This window comes from Pelophylax lessonae (genome assembly GCF_965119305.1).
Source record: "Pelophylax lessonae genome assembly, chromosome: 2".
Lineage (NCBI taxonomy): Eukaryota > Metazoa > Chordata > Amphibia > Anura > Ranidae > Pelophylax > Pelophylax lessonae.
The window spans coordinates 377,447,876-377,474,147 of record NC_138769.1 but is presented as its reverse complement, the minus strand read 5'-3'; the positions used below and the strand labels follow the sequence as shown (position 1 = coordinate 377,474,147).

At 43.7% G+C, this 26,272-nt stretch overlaps 1 protein-coding gene across 1 annotated transcript in view; it reads right to left on the bottom strand.

Moving 5' to 3' along the window:
- The window catches only part of BRIP1 (BRCA1 interacting DNA helicase 1), a gene marked incomplete at its 5' end in the record, with an annotated part of 552,808 nt that overhangs the window by 241,825 nt on the left and 284,711 nt on the right, over positions 1 to 26,272 (bottom strand). The window contains one exon of the mRNA XM_082245708.1: positions 24,614 to 24,775. Coding sequence (XP_082101834.1) covers positions 24,614 to 24,775 — 162 coding nt within the window. The remainder of the gene's footprint in view (positions 1 to 24,613; positions 24,776 to 26,272) is intronic.

The following is a 26,272-nucleotide window of genomic DNA, read 5'->3' as shown; positions in this document are numbered from 1 at the left end:
GTAAATAAGGGGCACTAGCGTAGGCCTTCAATATTATTAATCGCCCAATATAGGTGTCTTTAAATTATGACTGCTACACTAATATATCTATGGTCAATTTTTGCTGGATGACCTTATTGTTTTACCTATGCCTTTTTTTTTTTTTTTTTTTCATTTCTAGATTTGTCATCACGCTGCAGTTTGTATCTTTGCAATGCATTTAAAGTAGCCGTCACTCAGCTATGATTTGTATCAACCAGACAAAATGACTATACCATTGACTAGCTTGAAATTTTTTTCAAGAAATACATTCTGTTATTTCTACAATAATTAAAATATGCTCACACCATAAGCAAATTTTTTATATGAGAAAATCAGTCTGGTTATGCACATTAAGTGGTCTGTAGTGCCATCTGGTGATCATTTCTAGAAAGTACACAATATTTGGAAATCACTCGCATTTAACCACTTCTGGACCAGAAGGTTTTCTCCTTTAATGACCAGGCCATTTTTTGCGATTCGGCATTGCGTTACTTTAACTGAAAGTTACGCTGTACCTAAATATATTTGATGTCCTTTTTTCCCACAAATATAGCTTTTCTTTTATTTGATCACCTCTGCAATTTTTTATTTTTTTTTGCACAAAAAATATTGCATCTACAAACTAGGGGAAAGACATGTCATTTTTATTATTATTTTTTTTTTACTAGTAATGGCAGCGATCAGCGTTGTTTTTTAGCGGGACTGTGACATTGCAGCGGACAGATCGCACACCTGGCATTTGTGACACTTTTGGGGGGACCAGTGACATTACTACAGTAATCAGTGCTAAAAATATGCACGGTTACTGTACTAATGACACTGGCAGGGAAGGGGATAACACCAGGGGCGATCAAAGGGTTAAATGTGCCCCTAGGGAATGCTTTCTAACTGTCTGGGGGGGATGGGCGTATGGATCAAACAGAGGGATCCGTGTTCCTAAATAGGAGGAATACAGGAGCCCTGTGTTCATTGCTGACAGGACAGCGGTCTGGCGTGTTTACAACAGCAGACTGCTCCCCTTCTGTCTCCAAGGGAAGGATCGTGGCCGCCGGAGGGGCGGCGTGCACGCTCCCGCGAAGCGACGTACGAGTATATAATTTCGCGGGAACCTGCTGACCTGCCACAGTATATGTATGACGGCTGTAAAGTTACTCAGCACTTTACATATAGTCTCTGCCTTCAAGAAGCTTACAATCAAAGGTCTTAACTCACATATTTTGTGTTTTTTTGGGTATTTTTATATATTAAATACATTTATTCTGGACTGGCTGCACATGTTTAGACAGGACTCAACAAACCCCAGGCACCAGGTCGCATTTGCGACTAGAATTAGCGGCCTGGCGCCTGGGCTACACTGCGACAGGTGTCCTCTGCGCATGCCAGACATCCCAAGTCTCCCGCATGCAGTCCCGTGCGATATCCTGGCCCTGGGCTTCTGCTTCCTGTATAGTTCCAGCTCCGTCCTGTCACAGGCGGATTAATATCAAATGCACTCTGCCTGTCTGAGGAGAGATACAGGAAAATCAGCTCTGCATGCTCCCTCCAGCGCCGCTCCTCACACTCCATTTATGTCTCCCTCAGAGAAGCCAGCATTTCCCACCAGCAGTATCAGCCAGCAGTAACAGTACCAGCCCGCAGTACCAGCCAGCAGTAACCACCAGCAGTACCCACCAGCAATATCAGCCAGCAGAACCCCCCCAGCAGTACCCACCAGCAGTACCCCCTAGCAGTAAGTCAAATGTGCTAGGGGTACAACTAGCCCCCAGCACATAATTGTAAATATCCCAGTATGTGCAGTGTTTCTTACTCCTACCACCATGACCACTTCAAATCACTGAAGTGGTCATGGTGGTTAGAGCAGGGCTCGACAAACCCCGGGCGCCAGGTCGCATTGGCGACTAGAATTAGCGACCTGGCGCCTGGGATGGACTGCAGGAGGTGTCCTGTCCCTTTTGCGCCCCCCCCCCCCAACCACTCACCGAGTGCACGGACTTCCGCGCCATCCGAAAATTGAGGCCGCGGCTTTTCGGCCTTCTTCAGTGAGAGAACGGGGAACTGGTGCCCTCTTGTGGTGGCCGGGAGTTTGACAAGCAGTAACTAATGGCTGTTTCCCCTGCCTGTCTTCAATGCCTGTCCATCTCCTTCCCAAGAGGAGATGAGAGGAAAGTTTTTGCAGGCTTCATCTCCCTGTCCACTTACCTTTGCTTAAAAGGTAAGTGGAAAGGGAGTGTGGTTATTATTATTAATTATTATTAGTTTATTTTTTGTAAATTATTACAAAAAATAATAATTCTTTTTCTTTTTTCAATTATAAAAAAAAAAAAATATAAAAAAATATATATATTATATAATAATATAATTTTTTTTTCCCTCATCGCCATGCCACAGCCGAATGCCCCTTCCACACGGCTGTCTGATCAGGTCCGCCTGTCAGTTTTTCAGGCAGACCTGATCGGACCCTTCAATCTCCTTTATGGAGCAGTAATCTGCCGCCATCTGATCCTGTCTTCCAAAAACAGACCGATGGTGGTTCTATTTTCTATCCATCCCGTGGATCGGATCAGATGGCATCGGATGGAAACAGACAGACAGTCTGTTTCCATCCGATTGCGCTATAGAGGAGAGTGGGGTTCTAGTTGTCCTTATGTGTAAATTTAGTATGTTATTTTTTTTGGAAATAAAGCTTGGTTGTTTGTTTAAAAAAAAAAAAAAAAACTGGCTCCTAACTTTTTTAGCTAGCTCCTAGATTTCAGGAAAATTTGACAAGCCCTGGGTTAGAGTGTTCCTTTAATATCTCTCAGAAGAAGTAAACCTCTGTATACTGATTGAGTTTCATTTGATCATCCTCTAGTTGTGTTAAATTGGTGGGGATGTCTGCCTGGCGGACTAAGATGCCGCGCGGCCAGTAATTGAGGCCACGGCTTTGCGGCCTGCTATAGCAAAACGCTTACATTGGGGAACTGGCATCCTCTTGAGGTGGCCGGGGCTGCAACAAGTAGTCACTGGCAGCGCTGAGGGTTTCTCATTCTCTCACTGCCCACCCATCTCTTTCCAAAGAGAAGTGGTTGAAGTTGTTGCGGGCTTGATCTGGTGCCCTGTCCTTACTGGTGAGTTGACAGGGATTGTGGGGCAGCTGCTTGGAATGGCCTCAGTTCCATTTACACCCTTACAAAGATGGAAACAGTATTTTATTATAATTTTTTTTCATGAAAATACATTTTTTATTTTTTTTATTCTCTCCCTGTCATGCCACACAGCCAAAGGCCCCTTTCACATGAGCTGTCCAATTAGGTCCACCTGTCAGTTTTTCAGGCGGACCTGATCTGACTTTTCAGTCTCCTCTATGGAGCGGCGGATGTCCTGGACAATCATCCCTTGAAGGAACAGGTCTTGTACTGCCCCAAACAGACCCTAAAACTGGTCTGCGGGCAGCCCCAGGTTGGAAGGAAAAAACCTTGCCGGGGAGAAGAGCGAAACTCAATCTTGTAACCAGACCGAATAACTTTGTGCACCCCCTTGTCTTGCACCAGGGTAGTGCACGGGTCAGAAAACCAACGAAGATGCCCCCGATGCCCCCCTACCCATGATACAGGTGAGAGTGCACCTTCATGCTGAAGGAGCCTTGTCCACGGGTCTGGAGAAGCTCGCTCTTAGCTTGCCAGACTAGGTTCATTTGGAGCCACCAGAGAAGGCCCTGAAAGGCTTTGAGCCCTTGTCAGTTAACACTGAGGGACGAAAAAACTTCTTATGAGCCAGGAAGGGAGGTCCACGTATATGACGAGGTTCCTTACCCTTAGTAGCCTGTGGAAGAAAAGTACCCCCCCCTCCCCGTAAGACCTTTAACTATGTCATCCAGGGTAGCTCCAAACAGATGAGCTCCTTGAAAGGGAAGATCAGTCAAGGCTTTTTTACAAGTCTGGTCCGCAGACCAGCATTTAAGCCAAAAGACAAGCCAAAGAACCACCGCCAAAACATAGAGGCGGACCATCAGGGGAGCCGCATCCAAGGAGGCACCGCATATAAACTGCAAGCCCAGGACCAGCAAAGGCAGGAGGAAGTTGTTCGCCCTCTAGGTCACGGCGTAGGAGCTTAGCCCACTCGGTCAGAGTTTGCGACACTAGGGCAATGGTAAATACCAAACTCATTGCCAAACCCGCTAATGTGTACATAACGCGGGCCAGAGACTCCGCCTTCCAGTCAGATGGATCCTTAAAGGCCGGGGACTCTTCCATCGGAATTATGGTTGCCTTGTTTATTCTGGAAAACAGAGGGTCCACCACCGGTGGAAAAGTCCACTTCTTAAGAAGGGACTCCTCATAGGGGTACCGCCTAGTAAAGCGCTTAGGAAACCCACTGGGACACTTTGGTCCTCCCCACTCTTTAGCGACCAAACTGTAAAAATGGGGGGGGGGGAACACTTGTGCCGCTCTGGATGGCTTGTAAATGCTAAAGGGTACCTGCGCCTCCGACGCAGTTTTAGCCGCGTCCTCCATCCTCAGGGTTTCACGCACAGATACAATCAGTGCATCTACCAGCGCCTTTTCATGCGCGGTCACAGACGTGGAAGAATCATCCTCACTATCAGAGGATTCCAGGCGCGTGGTCACAGACCAAGCAGGGTGACCCACGTGTGTGGCGGCCGAATGAGATTCAGGATCTAATTAGATAGATGAGGCAGGGGAAGGCGGGGGGGCGCTTTTTGCCAGCTCATCGCCCGCAAGCCGCCTCCACCCGGGACACAAGGGACTCCAGGACCGCTGTCAGTGCATGGATGGATGGTAGGGACCCGGAGGGCCCCGCAGCCTTAGAGATGGGGTCAGGTGGGGAAACATGCTCCAAGGACTCCATGAGTCAACAGGGGGACCCCACAAAAAGTGTCACTGCTAAGGGAAAACCCCCACCGGGCTGGCAGCACCACCTGGGCAACCAAGCACAAGGCACAGATCGATCCTCAGTAGAGAGGGAGAGGACCCCACCAAACTCACCACTCGCCGACACAGGTACCTGCAAGCACCCGGAAATTCTGCACTACACGTGCGGTGATCAGGAAGCTAAATGATCCAAGAGTCAGAACCAGGGGATAAGAAGGGGCTCCCACGGCCGAAATCGCTGCCCACAGGGCTTCACTGTAATGGCCGCCGCTATTTGCAATGGTAAGCCACAAGAAAATGGCCGCTGGACTACACAAACATGGCCGCCATGTATAGAAATACACAGGCTACAACAAAATGGCGGCACCACGAGGCATATAGGGACCAGGCCTCAGGACATCCACCGCGTATGTAGAGGGGGGACAGGATGAGGGACTTGACAGGGGGGGTGTCTGCGGGAAGGAGGGAAACCGAGGGTATCCGACTGTCCCAAGGAGGGGTATAGGGGGGACACCATACCAGGAACCAGGTGGGCACTGCTCCAGACAGATACTCCTCTCCACTAAAATGGGAGGGCTGTCAGCCAAGAGGAATGCTGCAACTCAGGCCCAGGCCAGGTCATATGCGACGTCGCGTGACGTTTAACTTGCAGGGCCAGCCCCTGTCCAGTGGGGCTATTTTGCAGCTGATGGAGCTGAGGCCTGCGCGTGCTCGCTGGCCAGACTGGGATGACCACTGGATCTAGATTATCTAGCCTGTCGCCCAGTCCGGCAGTTATTAGTAGATCTCACAGGAAAAGAGAGTAAAACAATTTCTATCTAAAACATTTTGCCAGGTAGAAAAATATACTGTGTATATTAGAGCGCCAGAGAGCTGGTAACTATAACCTGGTTTAGATTTGTATAATAAATTAACTTTGTTATCACGGGAAAGGAAGCACCAAGTTATAAGGAAGAAGCACCAGCACTTTATCACATATTGACACTGGACTTTTATTTACCTCATTATTTAATGATTTAATTTTAAGGGTTGATTGTTTTTTTTCACTAAACATTGGATGGACTATTTTTATTATTATTTATATTATATTTATAATAATTCTGAAGTGATTTATTTCATATTACAATTGAATTATATATTTATTTCCACTATGAATTTTTAACACAGTTGTGAATAATGTATTTCCAATAGGGAACAGCAAGCGCTAGAGGTATCACTAGTGTGAATACTTTTTCTTCCAATTTTGCCAGGACAAAAGATCCCAGGAGCTAGGTCCTTACTCCTGACTAGGCAGAAAACTATAGCAGGGAGAGGGAGTATAACTCCTGGGACTGCCCATGGGTGTAGCCAGAATTTTTTTCTGCCTAGTGTCCTACTCCTGTAGGGGGCAGTATAATGGTCAAGAATGACAGGAGCTATGTCCGTCAATGAACAAAAGAAAAATAATCTTTTTTTAGTTCTTCTATATTCCAGTGCCACTTATAAAACGAAAGCTTCACACAGAGAGGGTCATTGAATCTCTGAAACTGCAATGGAATTTTGATAAGGAACAGTTTAGACAAAAATAGAGGTTCCTTCTTTAGGGACAATGACATTTTTTACACTCAGAGATGTATTTAAAAGCTGCTATCTAAAGTTCCTACAAGATATCTATATAACGCAGTAAAGGTACTGCTGTAATAAAGAATTTGTTCAAATAAAATGTTTTATGGTACTTAAAGTGGTACTAAACTCTATCAGTTAACATTATCTATTTTTAATCCTTATGCTGCTAGCATTATTAAAAGGAAGGCAAATCATACAGTACTTACTTGTTTTGAACTTTAAATTTTTTTTATTTCTTCAGGTACTTTTTGGTTTCTGGGCTCTGCTAAAATGATGTCATACATCCCAGGAGTCTTCATGAAAAATGTTTTTTCTTTCATATAGAGGAGGGAGGGTGGAGCTTTCTTAGACAATAACACTCCCCTATCTGCATGCCTCAGGCTAAGGGCAGATGGATTCCAGAAAGTATATGCAACAGGAATCATCTGTCCTTAAGATAGCCACAGCTAGAAATGCTGGGGGGTTTCAAAGTGATAGCCTAACATAATAAAGCACAGAGACGTGGATAGACGGGTGATTGCTTTGCATATTAAAAATTAATTTAGCAATGATTTCAGTTTGTGGTGCTTGGATACAGTTAAGTTCCATTTTTCTCAGTAAAAAATGACTACAGGAGTAGTAGACAATGCAAGACCTGGTATGCCAACATTGTTGGAAAATAATTAGGGTACTATATATTTATAGAATGAAACAGTGTGACACTTAAAATATGGGTATGCCTAATTCTCGTGGTACAAACAGATCCAAAACACAAAATGTATTTTGTGGCTTGCCATAGATTCTATTTTGTACATAAGAAGGATGAACAGACCAAATAAAGTAATACGCCAGTAAGATATGGCTCCATGAAAATATACTTTCAAGTATAAATAGGAGCCAAAAATATACAGCACTATTTTGAGTCATCATCTATCATATTTGTATCATCTAATGTATCATTTATACTACTGTGGATGATCAGTGGTATGTCTTGTATTGTTCTTTGCAGGAACTGGTTTTAAATGCTGCAGGTAGGAGCACTGCCACAAGCACAGCACTCTGAACCAGACCATAGCATAATATAGTCACCATAGTTTCTGATCATTTCAACTGCATAGAAGTAAAATAGATAGTTTTATGCAAAAGATCTGCCATTCCTAGAAAAAAAAAATGTACTTACCTTAATTTCTTGGAGTCCATTCAAAAATTTTAAGATAGTAGGGTTATATTGCCACATACAGGATGATTGGACACTGTAAATCTTAAGAATTGTGGGCCCGCCCAGTATAACCCCTCCTACTCCATGCATGCCTCAGTTTTGTAGCTAAGCAGCACGAAGAGAATAGAAGTATCCCTGATAAAGGAAGGTTTAAAAAGACCTGGTGGATTTCAAGCAGAATTTCTGGGTCCAAACAAAGACATTTATGGATATTGTGAAAATATGTAACTGAAAATTTCAATGGAGCCCTAATTACTAAATAATCAAACAAACAAAATTGTCCGTGAATAACTAAATTGATTGAAGAGGAGTCTATTTCATCTGGAAAAAAGGTGTTCCCAAACAAATACGTGCTGAACGAACTCTTGTGAAGTGATAGGTGAATTAACATCTTACCAAACAAAAGTCCAATGGAGCACGATATAGTGCAATAACTGTGTATGAAAGTGACACCCAGTGATATGAATGGACCCTTACCACATAGGAGAGAAAACAAAGCATATGCTGTGCAACCAGGAAATCCAAACAAACGGCCACACTAGACGAAAAATCCAGAGGGGTGGATGGATGGACGGATGCAGCTTCCCAAGATCTTTATGGGCTTCCACGGGTAGAGGTGCCAGAAGGAGGACCACAATGGAAAAAAGGAAGGGACTGATGGTGCATTACCCACAATATTTATTAATAAAATGACAAGAAAACACTTACAAGCATCCTGTATGTTTACAGCGATATGCCCAAAAAGAGTCGCGGTCACCTGCAGTGCGATCCGGGACCAATAGCAGCGCTTATTATGAATATACCTGATAGGATGTTTATCCCTTTCAGGAGTTTTTAAATATACATATGGAGGTTTTTATATTTGGTTTAATTGTCATTTGACAAAGTTGCACTAATAGATAGACTTTCTTTTAATCTTCTAAAGATCTCCCAGTGTAGCCAAACCTAATGATATCTCCCACGCTGTCCTTGCTGACACGAAATCAGCAGACCGGATGTTTGATACAAGTACTTCCGGTTTAGCATCACAGGAACGAGAACTTGGTACTGGGCGACCTCTATTAGCATAAGGAATGAACCGGAAATGTGTGTCATTACACTTCCGGGTCCCCGCTGTGGCCGTCCCGGAAGTCTCCATTTGCTGCTCATTTAAGGAGAGAAACTAGCAGCGCGTCTTATAGTTCCAGTCCCAGAAGCCGACTATTCAGTGGAAACGCGTCGGAGGGAGCAAGCCGCGCTGCTATTGGTCCCGGATCGCACTGCAGGCGACCGCGACTCTTTTTGGGCATATCGCTGTAAACATACAGGATGCTTGTAAGTGTTTTCTTGTCATTTTATTAATAAATATTGTGGGTAATGCACCATCAGTCCCTTCCTATTTTCCATTGTGGTCCTCCTGCTGGCACCTCTACCCGTGGAAGTCCATAAAGATCTTGGGAAGCTGCATCCGTCCATCCATCCATCCCTCTGGATTTTTCATCTAGTGTGGCCGTTTGTTTAGATTTCCTGGTTCCACAGCATATGCTTCGTTTTCTCTCCTATGTGGTAAGGATCCATTCATATCACTGGGTGTCACTTTCATACACAGTTATTGCACTATATCATGCTGGACTTTTGTTTGGTAAGAGGTTAATTCACCTATCACTTCACAAGAGTTCGTTCAGCACGTATTTGTTTGGGAACACCTTTTTTCCAGATGGAACAGACTCCTCTTCAATCAATTTAGTTATTCATGGACAATTTTGTTTGTTTGATTATTTAGTAATTAGCGTACCATTGTAATTTTCAGTTACATATTTTCACATTATCCATTTATTTTTCACAGTGCTGCTTTTACACGTTTGTATTGGTTCGCGCACCTTTTTTAATTTTTATTCAAAGACATTTATGGCCTTGAGATCCAAAACAGGCTCACTGACCCCTTTTATTTTGGGAACTGTGAACACATTGAAGGAGAAACCCTGGAACCATTTTTGCAAAGGAACAAGGGTAATGACACCCTACTAAAGCTGCATGGAGCTCTGCATATCTGTGTGATGACACTGGTAGGTTGGAAGTAATGAGTCAAAGAAGGGGACTGAGAGGCAAATTCTAGCTTGTAGCCCCTGGAAACTCCCTCCAACACCCAAGTGCCTTAGATGCTGGTTGCCCAAATGTACACTAAGCCTAACAGATGTCACTCCACGCTAAAGATTTATCTAAGGTTTTGGAGGACATTAAAAACAAGTATTTGCTTGCAGACTGCGATCCTGATATTCTATAAACACAAAATTCAGCACAATCTGTGTGCAAACTACATCAAAATAAAGACAAATAATTATTTCTATATACACAGCGGGTAAAATAAGAATTGAACGTGTCACCCTTTTTCTAGGTAAATATACAGTTGTGTTCAAAATTATTCAACCCCCAATGCCGTAAAGGGTTTTAGGGAATTTAGTGTACATTTGTAATTGTATTCAGAATAAAATCCTACAAGGACTTCTTAAAGAACCATATGCAACTAAAATGACATCAATTGGTTTTGTAATACAGTAGTAAATGTTTATTTTTGTGAATTCTTCATTGACACAATTATTCAACCCCTTAAAGACTACCACTCTGAAGAACAGAGGTTCATTGAAGTGTTTTCAATCAGGTATTGAAAACACCTGTGGATGTCAGGGAGAAGCAATAAAGCCTAATAAGCACCAATTAGGCAGCTTTAAAATGACTGTTATACTCAGCTCCTTCTAGACATTTACTGGTGTGGTTACAAACATGGTAAAGTCAAGAGAATGGTCCAGGAAGACAAGAGAAGAGGTGATTACTCTTCACAGGAAGGGCAATGGCTATAAGAAGATTGCAAAGATGTTGAACATACCAAGAGACACCATAGGAAGCATCATTCGCAAATTCAAGGCAAAGGGCACTGTTGAAACGCTACCTGGTCGTGGCAGAAAGAAGATGCTGACTTCGACTGCTGTGCGCTACCTGAAGCGTAGAGTGGAGAAAAGTCCCCGTGTGACTGCTGAGGAACTGAGAAAAGATTTGTCAGATGTGGGTACTGAAGTTTCAGCTCAGACAATATGGCGCACACTGCGTAATGAAGGCCTCCATGCCAGAACTCCCAGGCGCACCCCCTTGCTGTCTCCAAAGAATAAGAAGAGTCGACTGCAGTATGCCAAAAGTCATGTGGACAAACCACAGAAGTTTTGGGATAGTGTTCTGTGGACTGATGAAACAAAATTAGAACTGTTTGGGCCCATGGATCAATGCTATGTTTGGAGGAGGAAGAACAAGGCCTATGAAGAAAAGAACACCTTGCCTACTGTGAAGCATGGCGGGGGGTCAATCATGCTTTGGGGCTGTTTTGCTTCTGCAGGTACAGGGAAGCTTCAGCGTGTGCAAGGTACCATGAATTCTCTTCAGTACCAGGAGATATTGGATGACAATGTGATGCAGTCCGTCACAAACCTGAGGCTTGGGAGACGTTGGACCTTTCAACAGGACAATGATCCCAAGCATACCTCCAAGTCCACTAGAGCATGTTTGCAGATTAAAGGCTGGAACATTTTGGAGTGGCCATCACAGTCACCAGACTTAAATCCGATTGAGAACCTCTGGTGGGACTTAAAGAAAGCAGTTGCAGTGCACAAGCCTAAGAATGTGACTGAACTGGAGGCTTTTGCCCATGACGAATGGGCGAAGATACCCGTAGATCGCTGCAAGACACTTGTGTCAAGCTATGCTTCACGTTTAAAAGCTGTTATAACTGTAAAAGGATGTTGTACTAAGTACTAAGATTGAATGTCACTTGGGGGTTGAATAAAACTGATAATGATGTGAGCACAGAAAAGACATTTGTGGTTATTTCATTATAAATGTTATGTTATATTTGTCTGACCTACACGTGCCTCTTTGATTTAATTGTAAGCAGGATGACTGAATGATAAAAATCAATGTCAAACTGGCCGAAACAATCAATTTCAGTGGGGGTTGAATCATTTTGAACACAACTGTATTTCTAATGTGGCTATTGACATTAAATTTTCACCTCATGTCGGTAACAACCCATCCAATCCATACATACAAAGAAACCAAAACAAATAAGTTCAGAGATTAAATTATGTGTAATACAATGCAACAACACAAATAAAAAGTGTTGAACACGCTAACTGAAATTTTTTTTAATACTTTGTACATTAGCCTTATGGAGAAACTAGTAGCAGACATTGCTCAGAAGTGTTGTTGGCCCATTCTTCCACACAGTCTTTAAATCTTGAAGGCTCCATGGGCCTCTTCTATGATCTCTGATTGTTAGTTCTTTCCTTAGATTTTCCATTGGATTCATGTCAGTTGATTGGATGGGCCATTATAGCAGCTTTATTTTCTTTCTTTGAAACCAATTGAGAGTTTACTTGGCTTTGTGTTTGGGATCATTGTCTTGCTGAAATGTCCACCCTTATTTAATCTTCATCATCCAGGAGGATGGCAGCAGATTTTTATCAAGAATGTCTTGGTACATTTTTCCGTTCATCCTTCCTTCAACCACATTAAGTTTGCCAGTACCGTATGCTAAAATAGGCCCACGCCATGATGTTCCCACCTTCAAACTTCACTGTTGGTATGGAGTTTTTGGGATGATGTGCGGTGCCATTTGACCTCCAAACATGGTTTGTATTATGGCATCCAAAGTGTTCAATTTTGGTCTCGTCTGACCAGACTATATTCTACCAGTATTTCACAGGCTTGTCTAAATGGTGTGCAGCAAACTTTAAAAGAGCTTCAACATGCTTTTTTTCAGCAATGGAGTCTTGTGTAGTGAGCTTGCATACAGGCCATGGCGGTTGAGTGCATTACTTGTTTACTTTGAAACAATTTTACCTGCTAATTCTAGGTCTTTCTGAAGCTCTCCACAAGTGGTCCTTGGCTTTTGGAAAACTTTTATAATAATTATTTTCACTTCTCTGTCAGAAATCTTGCAAGGAGCACCTGGTCATGCCCGGTTTATGGTGGGATAATGTTCTTTTCACTTCTGGATTATGTCCCCAACAGTGCTCACTGGATCATTCAGAAGATTAGAAATCCCACTGTAACCAATCCCATCAGTGTGTTTGGCAACAGTAAGGTTGTGAAGGTCTTCAGAAAGCTCTTTCCTTTTATCCATCATGAGACATTTCTTGTGTGACACCTTGGTAATAAGACACCTTTTATAGGCCATCAGTCCAGACTGAACCAGCGGATATTAATTTGCACTGAAAAGGGGCAGGTTTGCTTTCTAATTACCGATAGATTTCAGCTGGTGTCTTGGCTTTCCATGCCTTTTTGCTCCCATTCTTTTACGTGTTCAATACTATTTCCCTGTGTCATTCCATTTTATTACACATAACTTAATTTCTGAACTTATTTGTTTTGGTGTCTTTATATGTATGGATGTCATGAGTAGTTATCAATTAGAAAAATGGCAAAGTGTTTAATACTTATTTAACCCGCTGTATACAGTGCTCAGCATAAATAAGTACACCCCAACAGCATTTTGTAGAATCCTTAACTTTCCTTTCAGAATTAACATTTTATATGGGACACTATACTACAAAATACTCCCACAAATGCGGGCCATTGATTGCAACCAAGATTTGTTATTTGAACACACAAAAAAGTATTTTGCAAATACAAATACAATATATATTCTTGCAAGGCCAAGTTGCAGAAATGAATACACCCCAATGAAAGTATTAGGAGCAAAGCTAAATTTTAGATAACAAAATCCTAATTAACAAAAATTCAACTACAGGTAAGTCTAATTATTCATTAAACAGGCATCCAGCAGACAGTGGATTATAAAAGGGCATTACTTAAAGAAAAATCCTTCCTATTTCATGGAGCCAGCAATGACACCACATGAAAGAGAAATGTCACAAGGCCTGAGAAAGAAAAAAATATCTTTACACAAGAAAGGTGAAGGCTACAAGAAGATCAGCAAAGCTTTACTTATCAGTCTGAATACTGTAGCCAAAGTGATATAAAAATTTAACAAAGATGGAACTGCAACAATGTACATAGACATCCAGCACGTCCACGGAAGTAACACCTCGACAGAAGCATCTTCTGATGAGAAGGGTTGAAGAAAATCACTATGCAAGTTCACTGCGGTTAGCTAAAGAAGTAGAAAGCCAAACTGCGTTGATTGTTTCCCATGACATAGTACACAGCAGAGGACTAGCACACACAGGTGTCCTCCATGAAGGAAGCCTCTCCTAAAGCTCATGCACAGAAAAGCTTGTCTAGAATTTGCCAGGGCCCATGCTGAAAAAGAAGACGACTACTGGGACTCTGTACTCTGGAGTGATGAGACCAAGATAAATATGGTGCCTACAGTGGAAGATGGTGGTGGCAGTGTCCTTTTATGGGGTTGCATGAGTGCTGTTGGTGTCGGGGTATCCTGAATTCACAGATGTACTGTTCTATATTGAAAGAGAAGATGCTACCATTACTCTATACCCTTGGTCATCGTGCACTTTTCCAACATGACAATGATCCAAAACACACATCTAAGACCACTATTGCATGTCTAAAGAAGCACAGGGTGAAAGTGATTCAGTGGCCAAGTACTGTATGTCTCCTGATCTAAACCCAATGGAACACCTATTGGGAATTCTGAAGAGACAAGTTGAGCATCACTCTCCATCCAGCATCTAGGCTCTAAAAAAGGTAATTCCTAACCACTTGCCAACCAGCCGCCGTATTTTTACTGCGGCAGGTCGGCTCTGCTGCGTGGAGACGACGTACATGTAGGTCGCTTCATGTAACAGATAGTGGGGTCGCACGCGCTGATTGGCGATCGCTCCCCATTGAGACAGAACGGTGGTCTGCCCATGAAAAGGCAGAACGCTGTTCTGTCAGTGATAAACACAGGGATCCTGTGTTCCTCCTATTTACATACACAGGCCTCTGTGTTCATCCAGTGAGTATAACCCCTACACAGTTAGAAAGCATCCCCTAGGGACACACTTAACTCTTTGATCGCCCCTGGTATTAGCCCCTTCCCTGCCAGTGCCGTTTGTACAGTAACAGTGCATATTTTTAGCACTGATTACTTTAGTAACGTCACTGGTCCCCTCAAAAATATCAAAAATGTCAGGTAATGTCAAATCTGTCCGCCGCAATGTCGCAGTCCCGCTAAAAATCACTGATCGCCGCCATTATTCTTTAAAAAAAAAATAATAATAAATGACATAAATCTATCCCCTAGTTTGTAGACACTATAAGTTTTGCGCAAACTAATCATAATACACTCATTGGGATTTTCTTTACCAAAAATATGTGGCAGAATACATATTGATGAAAGAAATAGTCCTAAAAATAGGGCTATCTACAGCGCTTGCTAAAATATATAAAACATAAATATGTGCAATATTAATACATACATTTGTAAATTCACAATAAAAGTGCAAGTGTGCAAATTATTTGTGCCAAACAATCGTCCAATATTGTCAAATCCGTGTATAAATTAATTAGTACATAAAAATTTTTTTTTTTTTTTTTTTTGAATAAAAGTCCATCTTGTAAAAATAATCAAAATATAAATCTGTCAAAAATATTGAATAAAATATCCGTGAAAATTCCTTTTCTCAAAAATTGTGCAAAGTGCTCTTTCAAAATTATATAAATAGTGACTGGTATAGAATACATGTTGGCCTAAAATGATGGAAAAAAAATTACTGATTTTTCATTTTATTTTTATTGGGAATGTTTTAAAACAGAAAGTAGAAAATATTGTTTTTTTTTTTCAGAATTGTTGCTCTTTTTTTTTTTATTATAGCGCAAAAAATAAAAACCGCAGAGGTGATCAAATACCACCAAAAGAAAGCTCTATTAGTGGTAAAAAAAAAAAAAGAACATAAATTTTATTTGGGTACAGTGTTGCACGACCGAGCAATTGTCAGCTAAAGTAACAGTATCCGTGCCGTATCGCAAAAAAATAAAACCTTCCGGTCCTTAAGTGGTAAAAAAATGGAATAGATAGATGTTGCAATATGTTGCCAACTTGTTCATTCCATGATTTGAAGACTTGGTGCTGTCCTTACAAATCATGGAGCTTATACAAAATACTAGATGTAGTAGTTTTTGTTGTGGGGTGTATTCATTTTTGCATAAACTAATAGTAAAACTGAAGATTTTGTAACCTTAAAAATTATAGTGTATAATTTAGGTAATTTATAAAGTTTAAAAAAAAAAAGGCAATTTATTTTTAAATATCTGTATGCAGTGGTAACTTTAAATAATCAACTATATGGTTAGGGAGCAAAATCTCTAATCCACTCTGAGAATAACAGACACAAGAGATATACTGTATACTATTAGAGGTTGAATCTGGTAAATATCATCAGACTCAGAGATCACATTTTTTATTTAAAGAAAAAAAAAAATGAAAGATTATTTTGCAGATTTTCAAACAGAACTGTAATATATTATGTATAACAGACTTCCTTGTCATAGGCAGGTGGCTTGATAAAAGCTACCTGCGCCTCCTATCACTTATGCTGGCCATACAAAAACATTGTCTTCTTTTAAAAAAAAAAAAATGTAATTTCAAGAAAGTTTATTCGATTTTCTTATTGTTAGTGGGGTCAAATCGACGTTCGTTTTGGACCACAGTGACGGGAAAATTAGAAGGAGCAGAACAGAAAACTTCTTGGTCAAAGGAATTTTCAGACAGTGTATGTGGTTTTCATTTTGAAATTACATTCATTTCAAAACTGAATATTAAAAGCATGTGAAATTTTCAAACGACATTCTTTGATTCAGCGAATATACAAAGATTTTTCATATGAATATTCTCGTTCGAAAATATATACGTATATGGCCAGCATAAGGCTCAGTTCACATCTAAATAGTTTGCTTTTGATTCCTTTCTGTAGTGATTTTTGCTATGTGTTTTTGCACATGTGATTTTGCTATGATTTGCGTTTTGCATTTTCATTGTTTTTTTTTTTGGCCAATTTGTTGTTGGGCAAATACAAAATGCAAATTGCGGCAAAAACGCACTACATGCTTTTCTGCAGCTTCTCTATTAAAGACTATTGAACCAAATAGATACATTTGCGTAAAATAAAGTCCTTGACCCTCTCCAAATACATAGTGGCTGAAAAAAGCATAGATGTGAACGTGTCCCATAGGAAACCATGTTAAATGAACTGTAGTGCATTTCTGTAAAAAGCACCGAAAAATGCATAAGTGTGAAGCAGGCCTAAGCCGTTTAGTAGCAGCAGCATGCTTTTTTTTGTATCATCTGTCATAATGGGGTTAAAAAAAAAACTACATTTAGCCCTTTATTGTACAAAAAGAGCAGATAATTGCTGCTATAAGGGGTTCATTTATACTGTGAAACAGTAAAAGTAATAATATAATTACTTATAAATATAATAATAAATACACCTAGTAGGCTATATGGGCATTTTAACTGGTAGTCAGACATGAAGCTAAATGAAGGGTGGAAGGGAGATAAAAATATTTTATATTAAAGTATTACTAAAAGCTGAGACTTTTTTTCATGAATATTATAATTTTAAATAAAATGCACAACACTAGTAGAAGTTTACTTTAAATCATGGGTGTCCAACCTTTCAACCTTTTGGCTTCTCGGGGCCACATTGAGTGTAAAGAAATTTTCTCGGGCCGCATATAAAATATATACTATAGTTAAGGTATATGATTAATAAAATGCCACCGCACCCTTCCCGTGCCGCCGCGCCCCCCCCCCCCCGCACTAATTTAGTACAACTAGAGGATGATCAAATGAAATGGAATCAGTATACAGAAGTTTACTTCTTCTGAGAGTTAATAAAGGAACACTCTAGCCACCATGACCACTTCAGTAATTTGAGGTGTTAATGGTTGTAGGAGTCAGAAACACTGCACATGCTCGCCCCCCCCCCCCCCCTCCCCTCAGAGGTAGACTCTGCCTACCGTTAGTTGGAAGCTGCTGTGGCTGTGCTCACGACCCGACTTCCTTCCTCCCCAGCAACAAAAAAAAAAAATTGTCAGGGGCAGTGGGCCGCATTGCCTGCAGTTCCGGTATACTATATACACACAAATACACACTACATACGGTGTATTAATGTATAATCTACGTTCGCTAATATTTCACAACCGCAAGTGTTTTACTGAATCAAAAATAATGTGCAGATAAGTTCATTTAAAATTGGTGACGTGTGTTTATTTATGTTCATTAACATTTCAAAATGAAGTGTACAAAAGCAATTTCCGGAGTTGTGCATGAAAATTCTTAATTATTCAAAACAGCGTGACCCATCACCAGCCTCTTTATTACTTTTCTGGGGACTAGCAACATCAGGTTTGAGTTGAAAAGGAAGCAGCTTACAACCAGCATCAAAAAAGCCCCAGACAATACTTTAAAAAAATAAATAAATAAAGTGGATTTTTGACTTACCATAAAATCCTTTTCTCTTACGTTCATTGACGGACGCAGTCCTCTGATGCGTATCAGTAGGGTAATACCGCCCCCTACAGGAGTAGGACACTAGGCAGGAAGAATTTCTGGCTACGCCTATGGGCAATCCCTGGGGGTATACCCTCTCTCTTCCTGCATAGGATGTCAGTTTTCTCAGTTTTGAGAAAAGCACACCAACCCACACAAAAAATAGAGGGGCGGGTAGTGCATCCGTCAATGAACCTAAGAGAAAAGGATTTTACGGTGAGTCAGAAATCCAGTTTTCTCTATCGTTCATTGACGAAATCCCAAAGCAGTACCAAAATGAGAGGTGGGAACAGCGGAACAAGAAAAAAACAGTCCCCAAGGCCAACATGGCTAACTAGGCAACACAGGACTCATCAGAACAACCAGATGAGGTCCACCTGAAAACAAACAGAAAAACACCCTCAAGGAAGGCCAAAGGGCCATCTAAACCGCAGCCTGCAAAACCTTGCAGCCAAAGGAGGCATCCGCAGATGCCATCACATCCACCTTATAAAATTTAGTAAACATGTGAACAGACGACCAGGTCGCCGCCTTGCACACCTGAAGCACAGATGCCTGATGGCGAAAATACCAGGAAGCACTGAGTGCAGCAAGAGAATGCACCAAGTAGGGAAAGGCGGAACCTGACCCTTAATGGAAAAAGGCTGCACCACTGTCTGTCAGATCCATTTGGAAATAGTCGCAGCAGACACAGGCATCCCTTTCTTTAGGCCATCCGGCAGAGCCAAAGAGCGAGTCAGACTTGCGAAAAGACTCAGTAGACGCCAAATAAACCCTGACCGCCCGAACAACATCCAGGGTATGCAGAGCAAATTCCTTAGGATGTTTAGGCTTAGAGCACAAGGAAGGTAACACGATGTCCTCATTCAAGTGAAAACTGGAAACCACCTTCGGCAGGAAAGATGGATCCGGCCGAAGTACCACCTTGTCCTTGTGAACCACCACATACGGAGAACGACAGGACAGGGCCGCCAGTTCCGACTACCTGCGCGCAGAAGTGATAGCCACCGAGAAAGCCACCTTCTGAGACAAGGCAAGCAGGGGAACCTCTCGAATATTCTCAAAGGGAGGCCTCTGGAGAACCGACAGCACCAAATTAAGGTCCCATGGCGGCAGCAGAGGTCGCACCGCAGGTACCAAGTGTCTCACCCCCTGAATGAATGGGCAGCCAACAGCCTCTGGAAGAAAATAGCCAAGGCCGAGACCTGACCCTTGATAGTACTCAAGGACAACTTTTGATCAACTCCCCGTTGAAGGAAAGCCAAGATCCGAGCCACCGAATAGGAGCGAGGGTGGGTCCAAAGGCACTCAATGTAGGACTTCCACGTACAATGATAAATCTTCCTAGAAGTCGCTTTCTTCGCATTTAGCAGAGTGGGAATCACTGTAGCAGACAATCCCCTGTCCTTTAGCACCTGGCATTTAACAGCCAAGCCGTCAAAGCCAGCGACTGTAAAGCAGGATGGAAGATTTGCCCCTGAGACAGTAGATCCTCCCTGAGAGGAAGTCTCCACGGGCGTCTGCGACAAGCCTGACCAGGTCGGCGTACCAAGCGCGACGAGGCCAGTCCAGAGCCACAAGAATGACCGGAATCCCTTCCACCTCTATCATGCGAAGAAGTCTTGGCAGCAACTTGAGAGGAGGAAAGGCATACAGCAGCCGGTACTGGCCCTAGGGGGCCACCAGCGCGTCCACGGCTTCTGCCAGAGGGCCCCGAGAGTGGGCCACAAACCTCTGCACCTTCCTGTTGATGCGAGACGCCAACAGATCCATGCCCCAGCGAAGGCACAACTGCTGAAACACATCCGAATGCAGGTACCACTCCCTTTCATCTAAGGCCTGACGGCAGAGGTAATTCGCCTGCCAATATACCACTCCCGGAATATGGACAGCGTTGAGAGCTGGAACATGGCGCTCTGCCCAATGTAGAAGGCCTGCCACTTCCAGGGCTGCAAGGACACTCTTGGTGCCCCCTTGGTGATCGACATAGGCCACGGTCGTTGCATTGTCCGATTGAATGCGCACTGGACAACCCTCCAGATGGACGGTCCAGTGCGCCAGGCAAAGCCAGATCACTCTCATCTCAAGGACATAGATCGGCAATCGAGATTCCTCCAGGAACCAGACTCCCTGTGCCGAGTCCTGATTAAGGACTCCCCCCCCCCCCACCCGGACAGACTCACATCCATGATGACAAATGTCCAGTATATGGGGGGAAAGGACTTCCCCGACTGAAGCATCGGGGACTGAAGCTACCAGGCCAGGGTCTCCCTGTCCTGTGGCTCAACCGAATCCGAGAATCCAGAGAATTCGGGTGTTTGTTCCATTTGAAGACCCCTCGTGAGAAACTGAGCGAAAAAGAACGCCTCGAAGGAGGACACCATCAGTCCCAGCACTCTCATACAAGTCCGAAGGGACGGCCGGTTGTTGGACATCAACAAACAAACCGCTGACTGGAGCTTCTGGAGTTTTTCAGGAGGAAGAAACACCCTGGCTGAGGACGAGTCCAAAGTCAGGCCCAGATAGACCAGACTCATGGAAGGGGTCAGAAACTACATCTGAAGATTCACAATCCAACCGAACTCCTCCAGAGTTCTCATGGTGACTCCCAAGTATTTAGTCAGTAACGCTGGGGACTCTGCATGGAGAATCATCGTCCAGGTAACCCACGACCGATATCCCCCCGCAGCCGTAACAGCACCAGGACCGGGGCCAACACCTTTGTGAAGACCCGAGGAGCAGAGGTGAGACAAAAGGGTAACGCCACAAACTGATAGTGATCCTCTCCCATGGCAAAACGGAAGAAATATTGGTGAGCGGCACAGATTGGAATGTGAAGGTAGGCATCCTTGATGTCCATGGAAGCAAGGAAGTCCCCCTGATGTAGGGAGGCCACCACCATGTAAATAGTTTCCATCTTGAACTTTTGAGCGCGCACAAACACATTCAGTGCCTTTTGGACCAGGATCGGACGCACCTTGCCCTCCTTCTTGGGAACCGTGAACAGGTTGGAATAAAACCTGTGAAATTGTTTTCCGCATCCGGAACAGACACTATCACTCGTTGTTGTAACAAGACCTGAACTGCCCCATAGAGTGCTCCCAAGCGATCGGGGGATAGGCAGACATTGGAAGAGAAAAAACTGACCAGAGGAACGGATCAAAACTCGATCTTGTATTCGGACCGCACAACCACCTGGGCCCATTTGTCTGGGATCCGGGCCAGCCACGAGTCCGAGAACCAACAAAGGCATCCTCCCACCCCAGTCACGGGTAAGGGCGCACCGCAAGGCCCAGGAGGCCTTATCCGCAGGCCAGGCGGAACCGGACTTCTGTTTACCAGACCAAGGATGCTTGGAACCACCCGAGGGAGCCTTGAAGGGCTTTGCCTTATCGGCTGCCCTCCGAGGAACGAAAATACTTTCTGTGAGTCGAAAAGGATGGACCCCGCCTACGGCGAGGATCTCTACCCTTGGAAGCCTGCGGGAGAAAGGTACTCTTACCCCCCGTAACACCTTTAATAATGTCCTCCAGGGTAGCCCCAAACAGATGAGAGAGGAGAAAAAAGGGGAGGTCTGTCAAGGCCTTCTTAGAAGCCTGATCCGCAAAACAACACTTCAGCCAGAGTATACTCCTCATGACCACCGCCAAAAACGACAGGCGACCGAATAGGGAAGCAGTGTCCAGCGGGGCATCGCAAGCAAATTGCAGCCCCTGCACCATCTCGTCCAACAGTTCCTCAAAGGCTGGAGGAACAGGCTTGCCCTCCACGTCACAGCGTAGCATCTTCGCCCATTCAGTCACCGTTTGGGTGACAAGGGCCGCAGCAAAAGCAGGCCTCAGTGCAGTCCCCGCTATATCGTACAAAGACCGGGGGATCCACCTTAGGTGGCACTGACCACTTCTTTACCAGAGACTCCTCAAAGGGGTAACATCTAGTAAACCGCCGAAACACCTCAGGGGAACGTTTTAGCCGATCCCATTCTTTGGCGAGCAGGCCAGCAAAATAAGTGGGGAAAGGAAAACACTGTTCCTCCCTTGAAGGCTTATGGGTGCCGAAGGCAACCTGTGCCCCAGGAGCGACGACAGCCGCATCCTCCAATTTTAGGGTTTCACGCACTGAAACAACCAGTGCGTCCACCAGTAGCAGCAGTAGAGGTAGAGCGCTCATCCTCACTATCAGAGGAGGCATGGCGTGGGGTACCTACGTCTGCGGTGGCTGGGTCATACTCAAGAGACCGAGACATTAGAGGAGGCATTCGCAGGTGGGGGTTTTTTCTGGGCACCCCGCCCACTAAAGGCCACCTCCACCCGGGAAACAAAAGCTTCCAGGACCGCTGAATTGCATCGGTGGACAGTTGAGATCCAGAGGGCCCTGTGGCCTCTGTGAGAGGGTTAAGTGGGGACACATGGTCCGAGGGGTCCATGTTGCACTAATAGAACCCGCCAGCAAACTTAAAAAAAAAAAAATGACAGAAATGTTTTTTTTTTTGTATGAAAAAAGGACACGTCCCCACAGCGCTGCAGCACCCCCAAAGGTCAGACACACGTTAAGGACTCCCACAGAGAGGGAGAGAATAAGCCCCTAGCGACTCACTGTTCTTGGAATGCAATCTGATCAGGGATGTCAGCGGCGGCTCAGAAAAAGAAAGTGAGCAAGGAACTTCATGGGCTGAAGAGAGGGGCCCCTCCCCCCGAAAAATGCCTCCAGGCACACCCACGGGCCTTCCCAGCAAAAAAACACTGCAAAATGGCTAAAAAAAACACCCCACCCAAGATGGCCACCACTATAACTTTAGACAAGGCTACAACAAAATGGCGGGCCAGCGGCAATAGGTCCCCCCAGGGAGACCCCCCGCCAGCCCTACTACATCATCCAGCCCTCCCCCTCTGAGCCCCCCCCCCACCACCGTCGACAGAACACCGCACCTCCAGGCCCCCTATGCGGCCTGCACACAAGGCCCCGGCCTTAGATAGGCCCAAAACAGTTCCCCACGCAGGGGGGTGGGGGGAGTCACAACAGGACAGAGGGAAACCCAGGAGTGTGGGGGTCTAACCATCCCAGAGAGAGGGCCCACGTCCACCCCAAAATCCACCAGGGAAGGGGGGGGAAGGTTTACTCACCATACCGGGAACACAGGCAGGTGCCATCTCATGACAGGACCACACGCCACCGGAGTAGGGGGGCTGTCGGCCAAATAGGAACGCTGCAACATAAGCCTAGACCCTGTCGTGTGCATCCCGGCAGGACGTTTAACTCGCGGGGCCAGTCCCCATCCAGTGGGACTACGTCGCGGCCGATCCAGCGCGGAAATAAGGTCTGCACGCGCTCGATGGCCAGACCGATGTGATCACTGGATATAGGTGCCGAGCCCGGCTTAATTGCTTTAAGATCATTCCAGAGAACAAAAAGACAAGCTAAAAAAAAAATCTACATACAAAAATGACTTCTATGCCAGAACCAAAGATCCCAGAAAGGAACTAGGTCCTTACTCCTGACTAGGCAGATTAAAACTGACATCCTATGCAGGAAGAGAGAGGGTATAGCCCCAGGGACTGCCCATAGGCGTAGCCAGAAATTCTTTCTGCCTAGTGTCCTATTCCTGTTGGTGGTGGTATTATCCTACTGAAATGCATCAGAGGACTGCGTCCATCAATGAACGATAGAGAAAAACCTTTAGCTGCAAGCAATGATTGGATGCTGGTTTTCAGCATACAAAGCAATCCACAACTCTGCTCCAAGCAACATTACTGACCTTTTCTCAAAATTACACCCAAACTGCCCACTCCACTTTCTCTTCTGAAGACCTGCTCTCCAGCTCCTTCTTCACCTCCTACCATGCATGGTTTCTCCAGAGCCTCTTCCTTATTTTGGCACTTCCTCCCCAATCTATTGAGCGATTTCCTACTCTATCCTTTATGCAATGCCTGAAAACTCATTTCTTCAGAGAAACATACCCTACTTCTCCCTAAAAACTATAAATTTACTATCTCTATTAGCTCATACCTTACAGTTAACTTTTTCAATACTTGTCCCTACCTTTTAGATTGTAAGCTCTTCTGGGGCCCTCCTAATCCTGCTGAATCAAATTGTATTGTAACTGTACTGTCTCCTTTTATTTGTGCTATATTAACACAAACCACATTAACAAGGGACATTATGTATGTGTGTTAAACAAACTGCAATGGCTAAGTGTAAATGGGACCTTGAAGAACACCCTACGTAGAAGTAAGCTGCCTATTATTCAGAAACAATCTACAATGCCACACATTGATTTAATTTCAATTTGTGAGCTGTACCAGTTTTTCCCTGGCTTGGTGGCTAGTAACACTGCACTAGAATTTTTGAAGAGGACATACATTTATATCAGAAAACAAAGTGTTGTAATAAATTATCATTAATGAATGTATTACACAAGTAACAAAGAGAGTTTACCTTATATGATGGTAAAAAGCAGAGTACTCCATGGCTGACAGTCTGGCACACTGACAATAAAAGGGCACCAACTTCATCTTGAAAGTCAAAAGTCTCTGTGTGCTGAAATGTTGCACATAGTTTTCGACCGTTTGGACCTGCACCAACAGTGCCAACCCATACCTGTACACCAAATACACAGCATGAAATCATTAAAGCCAAACTCAATATTGTGGAGGTTTTGTAAATTCTACCAGTGGAAAATAGGAGTCTTTGTAGCTTACTAGCTTGCAATACCATCTTTGTGTACCTGATATCTTTACAAGCAATTGTGAGCTATCACTTGCTGACTTGACACCGGCATAGAAAACTGAAGACCTATGACTGATACTGTACTTCCATCAATATGGGGGATGCAATGGTAATAAAAGTCAATAACATCCTGAAGACAATGTTAAACAAATTTTTATATATGTGCTACTTGCATTTATTTGGTTGCTAACAATATACATTAGCCTTAAAACCTTGTACACACTACTAGTTTTTTTTATTTTTCATTCAACCAGTTGGGTTAAACAAAAAATAAAACTGACAGCTCAGGTCAGAGTCGCTGTACTAACAATCATATGTTTGTACAGCGAGCTCCCCTGCTGTGCTACTGCGACCCCCCTGCCAGAACACTCCGGTCAGCGCTCTCAGCCGGCTTCTGTTGGACCAGCTGCCATACACACAGGCCAAATGTCGGCCGGTTTCTATTGAACCGGCCGATGCTGCCCAACATTCGGCCCGCTTGTACTAAATACTCAGGGAGGGAAAAAGTAGTACTAATGAGAATATGTTCTTTAAAATGGGACCTGACACAGACAAAAATGTCCTGCTGAAGGAGTATGTGAATTAAGAACAACTTCAGAATTAGACACAGGTACCCTGAACATTAACTGAAAGGGAGAAATGTGAGCATATGGTTCAAAGAATTAGGTTCAGGAGGTCTACACGGGACCGTTCAGGAGGTCTACACGGGACCCTTGCAAGAACCTAGCTACTGCAGTAATTAGGACAGAAAAGTATGGCCAAGGGCAAGAGCTGTAAAATTGCAGAATAATAGGATTATCTACATCAGGAGAAAGTTGACTTTTGAGCTCTGCAGCCAAGTTTGCCATAATCTGGGCAACTGATAAATTGTTAAAGGACGGATGCAGAGCAGGAGCATTAAATATATAAAGCTGAATTGGCATGACCAAGAATAAGGAAACCCTTAATAGGGATTACCTTGTTTTGTGCCTATTAGAAAAGGGGAGGCTGTGTAGAACTAGGTGTGTCTAGCCAGAGACTAGTGCACATTGCCTCAATCAATGAGCCCACCATATCAGCATTTGTCCAGAAGCTAAAGAATTAAATATTGGCGGTGAAAAATCTTTAGCATTTTTCTCTAAGATGTCCTTTTGCTTTCTGTATATAATATAGGTGCACCAGGCATTTCAGATTGTAACCCATGAATAGTCAGGGGAGAAGAGGCAAAAATTGGATTTTTGACTTACAATAAAATCCATTTCTCTGATGTTCATTGACGTACACAGCTCCTGATTTTCATAACCATTGGGTTATACTGCCCCCTAAAGGAGTAGGACACTAGGCAGAAAAAGAATCTGGCTAAGCTTATAGGCAGTCCCAGGGGGGTAT